General features: G+C 50.7%; 2 protein-coding genes across 2 annotated transcripts in view; one reads left to right on the top strand and one right to left on the bottom strand.

Moving 5' to 3' along the window:
• The first annotated feature begins 2,886 nt into the window (after positions 1–2,886).
• On the top strand, positions 2,887–5,176 carry HIGD1B (HIG1 hypoxia inducible domain family member 1B). Its single transcript, XM_006106094.3, has 3 exons — positions 2,887–3,166; positions 3,751–3,885; positions 4,495–5,176. Exons 1-3 carry the CDS (start codon positions 3,067–3,069, stop codon positions 4,557–4,559), a joined length of 300 nt encoding a protein of 99 aa, XP_006106156.1. The 5' UTR covers positions 2,887–3,066; the 3' UTR covers positions 4,560–5,176.
• Positions 5,177–5,319: 143 nt separating this feature from the next.
• Positions 5,320–13,223, bottom strand: part of EFTUD2 (elongation factor Tu GTP binding domain containing 2) — a 35,304-nt gene continuing 27,400 nt past the window's right edge. Inside the window, exons 16-28 of the mRNA XM_006106093.3 lie at positions 12,601–12,794; positions 11,559–11,670; positions 11,054–11,194; positions 10,299–10,400; positions 9,245–9,327; positions 8,492–8,578; positions 8,148–8,274; positions 7,861–7,948; positions 7,146–7,264; positions 6,967–7,061; positions 6,385–6,538; positions 6,106–6,213; positions 5,320–5,776 (exon numbers count right to left, since the gene is read on the bottom strand). Coding sequence (XP_006106155.1) covers positions 5,681–5,776; positions 6,106–6,213; positions 6,385–6,538; positions 6,967–7,061; positions 7,146–7,264; positions 7,861–7,948; positions 8,148–8,274; positions 8,492–8,578; positions 9,245–9,327; positions 10,299–10,400; positions 11,054–11,194; positions 11,559–11,670; positions 12,601–12,794 — 1,506 coding nt within the window. The 3' untranslated portion in view covers positions 5,320–5,680. The remainder of the gene's footprint in view (positions 5,777–6,105; positions 6,214–6,384; positions 6,539–6,966; positions 7,062–7,145; positions 7,265–7,860; positions 7,949–8,147; positions 8,275–8,491; positions 8,579–9,244; positions 9,328–10,298; positions 10,401–11,053; positions 11,195–11,558; positions 11,671–12,600; positions 12,795–13,223) is intronic.

Raw genomic sequence — 13,223 nt, 5'->3', positions numbered from 1 at the left:
GATCCCCTAAGTCTGTCGGCATCATTCATTTAAAGCCTTGTAAAATAGAATTTCTGTCGGTGTAACCTGATCTGGAAGGAAGAAGTTTACTAAGCAAATTACTAATGTAGAAATGCTGAAACCAAAATAATTATTAAAGACTTGGCATATTAACAAAAATGTTATCATAATTTTATCTTATCTGTGTACTAAAGCAGGATGCTCCAGAAATTTGTTCCTTAAAGATTTCTGTGTGTTCTCAGAAACTTTTGAAAATAAATTTTTTCTTCTATTTCAGGACTTCCCCTCCACTTTACAGTCATTCTCCTGTTAGTCCAGAGTAGTGAGATTTGATTTTAGGAATGGTGAGAAGTCTGGATCTTTTTCTCACTGTGATCTTGGGCAAGACATTTAACCCAAGCCTCAGTTTGTTCATCTGTGAAATGGGGGGAATAATAATAATAGTACTTTCTTCATAGTTATTGTAAGGATTAAGTAAAACAATCTACTTAATGCCATTAGCACACTTTTTGGTTCCTAGGTGCTCAGTAAATCATAGCAACTATTATTTTCTCAGTTCTGGGCTGGGATGCTATGGAGCATCAAATATGATCTCAACAGGGAGAAGTTGGACTTCACTCTCTAGAGCAGCGGTTTTCAACCTGTGGGTCGAGACCCCTTTGGGGGTCGAACGACCCTTTCACAGGGGTCACCTAAGACCATCGGAAAACACATATATAACTACATATTGTTTTTGTGATTAATCACTATGCTTTAATTATGTTCAATTTGTAACAATGAAATTGGGGGTGACCACATGAGGAACTGTATTAAAGGGTCGCGGCATTAGGAAGGTTGAGAACCACTGCTCTAGAGCTTAGTCCCTGTTCTCTAAAGGGCTAGGAGTTGATCTTGACTCTTGCCGTCTCATCCAGACATTTCCGCCCACCCTCCCCACCTCTGGACAGGATCCTCCTCCTCTTGAGAATTCAGGCCACGGTTGGGATCAGGAAAGGCAGCATGGAAGAGTGTGTGAATGACTGGGAGGAGAGTTCCCATGGACGCTGGGGACATGGGGAGGCCCAGGGGAGTTGCTGTGACCCTGGGTCTCTTCCTAGAGCAGTGAGTGCTGGGGAGAGAGAGAGAGACATCAGCTGCTGGACAGATTTCCAGTGCAGAACAGCCCCGTCAGGACAGACACATTGGGGCCGAGAGTAATCTTGGGAAGGAACAAAGGGATGAAGGGGGACTCTCCAAGTGTATCCCACATTTTCTCCATCTGCGTAGCCATAAGGTACTTTCCTTTTCCTAATCAAGGGTGGATGATCAATGAGCATTCCTAAGCTTCAGTATCAACCTGGTGAGGCTTTCAGCTTGGCCAGCCACTGGAAAGAAGAGTAACTGTCCAGGGATGCCCACTGGACAACAATAGGAGTACACATTTTGGAGCCAGCCAGACCTGGGTTCAGATCTCAGCACTGCCATTTCCTAGCTGTGTACCTTGGACAAGTCATTTAGCCTTGGGGAAGCCCAGTTCCCTGGTCTGTAAACAAACTGCTACTTACCATATAGTAGAGAGGTTTGAAACGTAAATACCTAGAACGGAGTAGGCACCAATGCTGATTTCTGTAACCCCCCAGGCAGTATAAAGAGTCTGGAGATGTGAGGGAAGTCCCAGTTGCTTCAAACTCCTGAACAAATCTCCTTGGTCTCCTTGGTCCAGAAAGCATCCTTGAAGGTATTGAAACCAAGACCCGAGAGCCTGCCTCCCACAATTGGAGCATAAATTTACTGTTCCTAAGAATATTTGAGGCCGTATAACTCAAGGAAGAACCCAGGAGCTCTCCCCATCCTTGCCTCTCTATTTCCATCTCTGTTCTCCATATCAAGTCCATCTCTGATCCGGCCACTTATGTCCGTGAGAACTAAAATATTTAACCTGGCTAAGGGCCCTTTTCCATTTGGTCTTTCATTACTCTCCAGTGCCTGGAGTCCATCCTGAAACTCAGCAGATGGGGGGTTAAGACCGATGCCCTGTCCTATCTCCTCCCCTCTCCATTCCTGACTTCAAAGTCTCCATAAAGCCCGCTGTTGCTTCCCTGACCCCGTAGTGGCAGCTTCATCATCGGCTCTTGGCCAGTTCAAAACAGACGCTGAGCCCTGGCCCCGGCTGCTCACAGTCCACGTCCAGGCCACCTCCTGCGGTAAGCATCAGCATGCTGAGGACCTATAGGGCCCAAGGTTGTTGCTCCTCAGGGAGAGGAGGGACAACTAGGTATAGAAGTTGCCTCAAGCAGGGAGTTTGTTTCATGATTAGACTTAGGAAGCAGCCCACAGGCAGAACCCCTGGTGTAAGGACCAGGACTCTGGGACTCCATCGAAGTTGTGATCAGAGCAGACATTTACAGAGGTTAGCAAGTAGAACAAGGTCACCGCCCAGGGACAGAGGCAGGGGGTTGGTATTTGCAATTGAACATGGCAAGAGATGGACCTGGAACAGGAGCAGCTCAGGGACGAGCACTTGTTCCGTTAGTATTGTCTGGAACGTATGCTCAAGTATTCACAAATCCAGGTCCAATTGTTTTAATCTCTGGCTCTGGTGGCTGGGTAACCATGGTGTAACTGTCTGGGATGGCTCTGGTTCCCTGGGGCCGGATCCTGCTCTGTGGATCCCTCAGGAGTAACTGTCACAAACTCAAGACCAGGGAAGGGGGGCAGGGGGTCCCAAGGCTCAAGGCCTTTTCGTCCCACCCTCATCTGTGGATTTTTCCAGCTGCTTTTCTTGGCCCAAGGATGATACCCACAGGGATACAGATGGGGGAAGGGGAAGCAGAGAAAACGGTGCAGTCAGAACGAGCTAGGGAAGAGAGAAATTAAGCTGGAGAAATGGCGCTAGTGGTCCAGCCCTCTGAAGCAGGACATCTTTTTAAGTAGTGGCTGTGTAGGGAATGGTGAGGAGGTCTCAGCAGGCAACTTTCTCCTTCCCACCCCAAACTGAGGAGCATTGGAGTCCTGATTGTGGGGTGCTTCCTTCTAGGACTGGGCTGAAGCCTAGGAACCCTGCTGCCAACATCTGGGGGCAGGATCATGTCCGCTAACAAAGGCTGGTGGGTGCCGCCCGAAGGTGAAGACAGCGTGTCTGAGAAGTTCCTGAGGAAGACCAGGGAGTCTCCACTGGTGCCTATAGGTGAGTGGGGAAAGGAAGGGATGGGGGGCCTTCTCTTAGAGAACATCTCTCCCAGTCCTTTCAAAGAATGAAGCAGAGAACTCCAGTGGTCCTACCCACTGAACCATCAACAGCTAGAAGAGTGAACCAGTAGCAGAGGGGCCAGAAGATAAAGGGACACAGCCTCACAATGAAACGAGGGAGTCTGGATGGGGGGAGGTGGCGGCCAACTGAGTGCACGGGCTATAGGGAAACACCAACGTCAGCAGGGGAAGGAGCGGTTTGGGGTCCCCTAGGGCTTCCTTCCTCTAGGCCCTGGGAAAGTGGGAAAACAGCTGTAACAGATGTGGGAGCCAAGGTGGTTGGAGAAGGGCCTAATGGGGGTAGGGGAGTCCTGATGATGGGCTATTTGTATGTGGGGGAAGGGAGTCATTGGAGGGGGGCAGCTACTTTGAAAATGCCATCCAGAGGAAAACTCAGCCGTCTAATAACCCTCCCACCCCCACCAGAGCGGCTGCTCATCCAGATGCCATCTTCCTAGTGTCTCTCATCAAGAGTGATGGGCTTGGTAGATGAGGTGCAGGGGTCATGTTCTCTGACTGCAGGCTTAGGAGGCTGCCTGGTGGTGGCGGCATACAGGATTTACCGGCTGAAGGCTCGTGGTTCCACCAAGATGTCCATACACCTGATTCATACCCGAGTGGCAGCGCAGGCCTGTGCTGTGGGTGCAATCATGCTAGGTGAGTGGTGTCACAGGAGAGCTGGGAGTTCTGACAGTTAAGGGACCATGATCTCAGGCCCTATTCCCAATACAAGGCTCCATATCAAATCCTTGGTGAAGCCCCCATACCGAGACGCTGTCAGGGTTCCGTTTCATCTCCTGTCCCAGGCCTGTGGGGACAATGTGGTCTGCTTCATGACAGTTTGTCCAGAGGTGAGAAAAACCATGCACCCAAACAGAGGCTGAATTTCTCTTCCTCTTTGGGTCAAAAGGCAGACAGCTACTTCCTGGCTGTATGACAGTGGACAAATCCTTCTCTGGTCCTTGGTTTCCCCATGTGTAACGTGATAACCACCTCTGGCCTGAATCACAGGTTGCCGTGAGGTTTCTTAGATAGAAATGCACTTGCAATGCTTTGCAAATTGTCAAAAGGGTTGTTTCCCAGGCTGTGTGGTCAGGTGCTTGTAGCAGCTGCTGAGCCCTAGGGCAGAAAGCTGGACTCTCAAGGGATGGGCTGGAGCCAGACCCCGGGGGCTCTGCAGTTGCTACTCCTCTCTGGGACACCTGGGAATCAGAGGCTGGGTGAAGCTTTCGCTGCTAAGGGGTATTTTCTTTCTCCCTCACACAGGTGCCGTGTACACAATGTACAGAGACTATATCAAGAGAGCAACACAGGATGCGGGGGAGAAGTAGGTTTCTACAGCCAAGGGCAGTCAGACCCTCTCACAGCAATCCCTGGTATGTTCCTAATAAAGGAATTTTGCAGAAAACTGACAGTCTCTTCTTCACCTGGGATAGAAGATGAGGGGATTGGCAGTGGCTGGTGGGGGAGCTTAGAGCAAAGGGTTGGAGATCAGAGTTGTGGCCCTGAACTTCAGGGCAACAGAAACTCTCAGCGGGGCAGAAAGAGAGGTGCAGTAGACCTCCGATCCCAGAAACCCAACAATTCCCAAGCCAGCCCAGACCCACCTGGAAAAGCATGGTAGACAGGACGCCAGGAATGGAGTGGGGGCATTAATAGCCTCCATGCTCATGGGAACACTGGGTTAAAAGGCTGCTTCCCTGCCTTGACCGGTTTGGCTCAATGGATAGAGCGTTGGGCCTGGACTGAAAGGTCCCGGGTTCGATTCCGGTGGAGGGCATGTACCTTGGTTTCAGGCTCGATCCCCAGGGGGGTATGCAGGAGGCAGCTGATCGATGTTTCTCTCTCATCGATGTTTCTAAATCTCTATCCCTCTCCCTTCCTCTCTGTAAAAAAAGTCAATAAAAATATATTAAAAAAAAATAAATAAAAGGCTGCTTCCCTGGAGACCCAGGCAGGAAGAAGGCTGCAGCTGGAAGCAGAGGCAATGAAGCCTCATGGGAGACGACATAGATTTAGAACCCAAGGGCCAGGACTGGACTGTGCTGGAAGAGGGGGTGGAGGGTTGAATGAAAGCAATAGAGAAAGGCAGAGGTTAGAATATTCTGTTCACTTATAAACCATGTCTAAGGTCAGACTTGTAAAAAAAAATTCCATGTAAATTCTGAGGACAGGGCCTCCTGGGGTTAAACACTTTCATCCCCTCCTCCTTCCCTGAGCCAGACTCCTTTCTGTTCCCTGGGAATAGAGCCAGGCACAGGCCACAGAAGGAACCAGGAGGCCGAATGGGCCTCCCTCACTGGGCTCTGGGTTGGAGGCTCTGGGTTGTTCAGGACGCCACAGCAGCTCCCAGACACTCTGACAACATGGAGTCCAAGTCACATGAGGTCCCAGCTTCCAGTCCAGGGTGCAGCCCACTGCAGGGAGCAGGAGCTGCTAGGAGCCCTGGCATTCACATGGGGTAATTGAGTACCACATCCTGCTTGGCGAGCTCCAGCAACATAGGATCATCGAAGAACTTGCTGATGCTCACGTCTTCACTCAGGCCCTGCAGAGGGTGGGGGCAAATGAAAGAATGAGTCCTGTGTGGTGTCTGAATGAGGTGGGGGCCATTGGAGACCTGTGGTTGAGTAGGAAGCTGGTGGTGGTGGGGGACGGACTGTGAGCCAGGCTGTTTCAGGAGCCCTGCCTTTAGGGCTTTGTCACTGGGGAGCAGGTCTGGCTGCCTGAGGCCTGTACAGATTGCATCTCTATGTTGTACAGTAAATCGCTTAGTGTTTGGGAGATAGGTCCAAGAGTAAGAAATGAAGAGAGATAAAACTCCTGCTGAAATCCCTGGGGGTTGTGGGGTGGTGATAGGTCTGAGGGCACACACACCTTTCTACGACGGGTTTTGATCATGAATTCCCGGGCCAGGTGAGGAGCTGGCTGTGGCTCCAAGGGGCGGATGACAATGCTCTTATCCAGAGGATCCCCAGGAACAATCTGAAAGGCAAAGGGGTTTCAGAGGGCCCAGGCAGCCCTCTATCTGGGTCTGGAAGCAGGACTCTGAGGAGGTTGGAAAATCTTAGTCAGGAGTTGGAAGGGAAACAGGTCATAAGGGATTGGCCTTGTCCAGGTGGGAGGCCAGTCGGCCAGCCTGCACCGTTTTCTCACCTGCCAATGGTGAAAGACAGACAAGGAAAAGGCCTGCCCCTGGGTGTGAGTCCGCAGATCAGTCTCAAAGCCAAAGGAGTCGATAGCCGGGATGAAAGCTTTGATGGTGTAGAGGGGGGAGCCTGGAATGGGCGCATCCTGAGTCACGTGCCCCCTGAGACAGAACAAAGGCTGAGTCAAAAGCAGAAAAGCCATCTGCCCTCAAATACACCCCAAACCGGAACGACCATAAAAGAATGACTGTGAACGCCCTGCAGGAGACAGAGGGGCTGGGGTCTCAGTCTAACCCTGTGGAGGCCCACGCGGAGCAACCTGGGGGCCAGAGTGGGAACGCTGCTGCACAGGGTTTTACAGAACTTTCCCCAGGAGCTCTCTGAGGAGGGCTGCCCAGTAAGGAATCTCAAATCTTAATCTGCAGGAAAGCTGGGGATTTCCTCATTCCTACTCCTACTTCCTTCTGAAAGAAATCAGCTCATTAGGTTTCAGGAGTGGAGCGCGTGGGAGGCTGGTCCCTCCATGGTAGCAGAGCGACTTCCTGCTCTGCCCGTCCGCTGTGTCTCCCTAACGTGCAGGGCTGCTCACCTGCGCCTGGCCAGGACAGTATAAACAGCGGAGACACAATCTGCCGGGGCCTGGACCTCTACGAAGTAGTAAGGCTCCATCAGGCGAGGAGTGGCCTGCAACAGAGCAACAAGAAGGGGTTCCTCAGCTTGGGGAAGGCTGAGGACTTAATGCCCTGGGGTAGCAGAGCCCTCACTTACCATGAGGAAGGCAGAATAGACGACTCTCCTGGCCGTGGGGATGATCTGGCCCCCGCCCCGGTGCAGGGGCTCCTGGGCAACCACTGCATCTAGGATCTTAAACTTGACATTTCGAATCACTGAAAAGGAAAAGGACAGCTGATTAAGGAGTGCTCCCGGCCAGAGCAGCGAGGAGCCTCCTGTAGCTCTACAGCTATCTGCGGCCACAAAAGAAAAGGTACAAAATTGCCCTGAAGATGGGTATTCTGATAGGATACACAGGCCTGTAGCAAAGAGGTCAGCAGTCAAGCACACATTTATAGTGTTTGTTTCAGACATCATAAAGTTTCCCTAGAAGTTTACGTGCTTCTTCTGCAGACATTTAATTATTTTTGGATAGAGAAGAAATTCTAGGAATTGCATATTTGTTCCCATTAAGTCCAAGCCTGGTCTATAAGCCACTCCAATCCCCTCCTCCCTTTGATACACCTCCTCAAACTTATTTCTTCTCAGGAATGAGGAACGAATGTTAACTAGCAATGACTTCATTTCTAGGAGGTACAAAGTGGTAGCAAAGGAGAGGGAGGGAGAGAGGCAGGAAACAGGCTCAGGACATGGGATGGCCCTGCTGCGTGTCCTGCCAGGTCCCAAGGATAAGCCCACCCCACTGCCTACACCCAGGAGCAAGGGCTCTAGAGGACTCAGGTGGGGGAGGCGGAGAAACTGGTAGACTTACACTCATCACAGAGGGGTCCCTCCCTGGTTCCCCACTGGAAACCTTGAACAATGCTGTCCTTCACTGAGCCAAGAAGAGCCTTGTCCACCTGCACAGAACATAAGGGTTCTTTAGTGGTGACCCTGGCAATAGCCAGAGTTTAGAGGGAAGAGAAGGCAGGTAGGTTGGTAAGAGGATCTTCTCCTGCACCAGAAGACACAAAATACTTCCAGGAGAAAAGAACACTTTGTAGTTTCTTCCACTTGAGCTAACAGACCATCACAAGGCTCCCATCAGTTCTCCTGTACCTCAGAGGGCAGGGTATCATCCACCAGGATGTTGGGGCCAGTGGCATCAGGGCCAAAAGCCCAGATGGAACGGGCAGCCAGCAGATCCCAATCGTACTTGGTTTGGAAGAACTCTCCCAGCTTCTTCCTGGGGAAGGAGGAGAAAACGGAGGGCTCAGCCAGCTCTTGTAAAATCCTGCCTCTCTGGAGAGTCACCTCACCCCACCCACACTGCGCCAGGACAACAGCAAAGTGGGAGAAACAAACGACTTCCCAGAAGAGTGTGGGGCATTAGAGGTCCAGCAGTAAGTTATGGTGCCCTGCCCTGTCTCCCTTTAGCCCTGGAATGAGAGCTGTGTTCTCGCCTGTTCCACGTGATCTGGACCACCTCATTCTCGATGTCTTCAGCAAGGCCCTTTTCAAGAGGCTCAGCAATCATGGTGATCTTGTTCCTAGTTAGAGAGGAAATGAGTAACGAGGTGGGTGAGCAGGACTAGCAGAAGGGTCACTTCTAAGAAAAGGGTGACAAAGGAACAGCTAAGGCAATGACACCAGTGAAAACCACAGGAGCAGAGTAGAGCCAAAAGAGCTTATCTTTTTTTTTCTCATTAGAATCTGTTACTCTCTCTCTCTCTCAAAATATATTTTTATTTATTTCAGAGAGGAAGGGAGAAGGAGAGACAGAAACATCAATGATGATAATCATTGATCGGCTGCCTCCTGCATGCCCCACACTGGGGATTGAGCCCACAACCCGGGCATGTGCTCTTGACCGGAATCGAACCCAGGACCCTTCAGTACGCAGGCCAACGCTCTATCCACTGAGCCAAACCAGCTAGGGTGAATCTACCACTCTTTATGAAAGTAGGTTTGGGGCAACATTTACATAGAAAGGAGAAGTGACAATTGCAAGTCATCCTGGCATAGAAAGTCTATGGCAAAGGACTTCATAGGATCATGTCCAAAGGCAAATGGATCAGAGGCCTGGGCTAAACTCAAGTATTCTAAGCACCCCCATCCCCAGACTGCGGGGTCTCTATGTCCACAGTGTTGTGATTGTGGTGGAGCTGGTGGGAGGGGAGAGTGTCAGTCCAAGGACACTATGACCCCCAGCTTACTTCTTATTGGGTGTTTCAGCAAAGCACTTGAGAGAGGATGTTTCTACCACAGTCTCACAAAAGGTAACAACAGGGTCAGCCACCTGTTGGGAAACAAGATAAATTACTGGGCAAGGTCTCATTTTGTTGGAAGGATGACCTCCTGCCAAAGGGAATTCGGAGGGCCCCTTGACATACCCCCGTGAGAACCCCGCCTCTTAATCAGCATCAGGGACAAATACAACAGCAGCTAAAAGTCGCCATCACTAAGAAGCCTGAGGAAACTTAGTGTAGTGCGGTATCTATGTTCTGGAGTCAAAAGTACATGGGATCAAATCAGATCTGAATTATAGTCCCCCAAGGTACCCTTCACCATCCATTTAGCCGTCCCTCCACCATTCACTGAATCACCCCTGCAGGTCTGTCAGAGCTGGTACTAGAGACCTCCTGGGGACACCCCTTCTGTTCTCAGCCTGGGACTTCTCCCTGAAGCTCCCACTGGCCCTGGCCTGTACCTGGGAAACCCAGCATCTTACAGAGCACCAGTCCCGGGCACATCAGTAGAAGAATCTAAGAGGGGTACTTGAGGGTACTCACTCCCACCACCCGAGGGCCTTGGAGAAAATGTGTCTCTCAACTGGGACACCGAGGCCATGAAAAGGCAGTTTAACTGAGGGGCTGTGTCAGGCTTGACGATGAATCCAGGAGAGCCAGGCCCCACTCTCACCTTGAAACCATACACTCTGAGCCTTAATCACCACAGACAAATTAATTGTCCAACTATTTTTTTAAAAACAAATGACCAAGAATAATTTTGGCTTGGGAGCACTGACTTTAAAAGCATGACACTGAGAATAACCCTGCAAAAGGGGGCAAACCAGATCTCAAATACCTTCCCATTTAGGGAGCAACAGATCACGCTTTTCTGAAACCGATCTCCTCTAGTAGGGCACCCCTCTTCCCGTGGGCCTTCCAGGGGAATCTAGGGTTGAGTTGCTTGTAAAATCAGCCTGGAGCTGTGAGCCAAGCCTCCTGGCAGGCAGGCACTCAAGAAAGAAAGGGGCTGCTGCTTTACCTTGATGTCTATCTCGGAGTACATCTTCCGCAAATCATGCATCACGCAGTCCAGGTAGAGCTCCCCAGTCCCCAGAATCACGTGCTCGCCAGACTCTTCCACCTGAAACGCAACAGCCCTGCTGCTCACAGCCTGGACTCTATTGTGCCAGCAACAGCAGACAGACACAGAATCGAGGCGGGAACCCAGTTGGCGGTGCCTGAATCCACTATCACACACAGCCACTGCTCACTGTCGGTTCCAGCCTCTTCAAGAAGGATCCGTGACCTGTGAGTAAGTCCTCAAGATCCCGGATCACTCAGGACAGTGCTATGGATGTGATGAGGTCACCAATTTTACTACCATCTTATAAATTTAGAGAAAACCATGCCCTATGTCTGGACATAAGCTGACCTTTTTTTTTTTTTTAGCCCTGGCCAACTACTCAGAAAGGTATGCTGGCAGGCTCAAGAGTGTAGAAGGGTCAGAGTGACTCGCTTTTTCCTCTCTATTGGCTGGACAAATTAACTCAAAGTGTCTCTACAAGAAACATCTCTTTCCTATCTATACACTTGTGAACGCTGCACACACACGTCACCCTTCCTCCCCGCAATATGGGTCTCATCCTGCCTTTAAATGACAGCAACAGGGATTAAGTCCTGATACAGGCCGTTGGAAGCAGCAAATCAGAGGCACCCGATGGGCACGAAGCAGTAGGCAGCACAGACCACTCAGCTGGGGCAAGTAGGGCGTGGAGCTGCAGGCCTCGGGCCTACCTTGGTGGTGAGGGACGGGTAGCTCTTGTTGACCTTGCGCAGACCGTCCAGCATCTTGGGCAGCTCTGAGGGGTTGACTGGCTCCACGGCAATCTTGATAACAGATGTGGTGTTGAACTTCAAGGGCCGGAAAATCTGAGCCTGAGATCCAAAATGCAGAGGAGTGAGGACACCCGGCCTGAGTAGGCGCAGAAAGTGTGGACATAAGAGAAGCTGAGGACCTACTTAGGGACAGACTCTTCTCCAACCAAGAGCCTCGGGGCTGCTTGAAGGCAACCTGAAGGGCCATTTATTGCTGTGTATTTTGGCAGAACAGAGAGAAGGGAAAGAATAAAAGGCCTTCCTCCTATTCCTAGCACCTGAGCAGAGACTCCAGCAGGGTCAGATCTAGAAGGCTGAGCCTGGGCTGAGGCCTGGAACCAGGAAATGGCAGTGACTGTGGGTTAGTCCCTGCCCGTTCTGCTGCTTATAGCTCACGTGTGCCGTGGCCTCCTGAGAACTTTACCTCCTCATTGCCTCGGGGTTCAGTTATGGTTGCCGTCTTCACAATTGGTTGATCGACACCTTCAATCAGAACCCAGTTGCCAGCAGGAACGCGGTTCACCTCAATGTGGTACCTGGAGCAACATCCAATAAGCAGCAATGACACTTGGGCAGAATATTCATAAGAATGTGCTCAGTGCCCGCTGTGTGCCAGGCCCTGAGCCAGGAGCAGTGGTCAGCCGAACAGATACATTCTAGCAGGGAGGGGAGCAATAAACAGTCACATAACCACACATATATGTCGTTACAAACTGGAAGTGCCATGAAAAGAAGTATAAGGGACTAACTGAGGAACAGACAGGAAAACCTAATCCCAGTTGGATGTTGGTGGTAAGCAAGCCGCTCTCAAAGGCATGGGATGTAAGGAGGTGCCAAAAGCACCACAGAACATATTGCAGCTGTCCTAGCTCTTGCATTTTCTCCTGCCTTCTGGTGAACGGGGTGGATTTGGAGGAGGGAAAGGGGCCTTGGTGAGTCGCAGCAGCCACATGAGGAACAGGACTGCCCAGTTCTGCTTCCTAGCTGAGATGCTACATTTAGGAGCCGACAAGCTACCCAGAAGCCCAAGCTAAATTTTATTCTGCAGATGAGGACGCTACAAGGAATCCGGCAAAGTCTTCTCTCTGGGTTAAAGAATAATCAGTGGAGGTTGGGAAACAATTTCTCTTGGGAAGAAACATTACAGTTGTGACTTAAGGAACACAGAAGAGGAAGAGGGGATTAAGATGAGTAAAAACAGAAATGCTGCTATAAAAATTAATGTAAGCCATCCAAACACAAAGGCAAGGCTCTGGGCATTATCCCAACAATAGCTGCCTTTTGGCCCTAGCCACGTCGGGTAGTAAGAACTAGAAGTCAATAGATCTGCTGAGGGAGGGTCAGCTTAGCCCCTGTTGGAGGGAGCCAGGCAGCAACTGTGTTTCCAGGGAGGAACCCCCTTGCGGCTGCCTGGGGAGTTCCAGTATGGCGGACAGGCAGCCCCGAGAGGCTCCTGTTAGCAGTACCTGGCCACAGAGATCCAGAGGCGGCCCACGGTGCATATCTGGGAGTCCTCCTCATCCTCCAGAGTGTAGTTCTCCCCCAGCACCTTCACAGGCTGCCCAGCATGGATGGTACCACTTAGCACCCGGCCAAAGGCATGAAACTGAACTCCATCATCTGTGCTGTACATCTTGGTGGTGTGGCACATCAAGGGACCCTGGAGGAGGGGACAGAGTGCAGCCTCACCCACACATACTCTCTAGGTGAGTACCTCCCCTCATAGCAATGACATGAACTCTATGAGGTAGTCCAGACCTAGAAGACGTGGCGACCTCCCAGGAAAATTCCAACCACGCTTTCCCCCTGCTTATTAATAGATGTCAAAGGCACAGGAGAACAAAGCTATTTTCCTTTTCTCTGGGGAGATGAGGGAAATAGGGGGGAAAGGCAGGTTTAGGATGGCAGGTGGCACTGTTAACTTGCAAGACTATAAAACGGATTTGCCCCAAATTCCCTCCAAAGATTTAACTCACAATTCTCAATTGGCTGTATGTTTATGCTAAGAAACTAGACGGCTGAAGGATTGGCTGGGAAAGAGTTTTAGAAAAGCCAGGGCTGATCAGATTAGCAACCATTTGTTGAATCT

Source organism: Myotis lucifugus, unplaced genomic scaffold, assembly GCF_000147115.1.
Source record: "Myotis lucifugus unplaced genomic scaffold, Myoluc2.0 scaffold_766, whole genome shotgun sequence".
NCBI classification, from domain to species: Eukaryota; Metazoa; Chordata; class Mammalia; order Chiroptera; family Vespertilionidae; genus Myotis; species Myotis lucifugus.
This window is presented reverse-complemented; position numbering and strand designations above follow the sequence as displayed.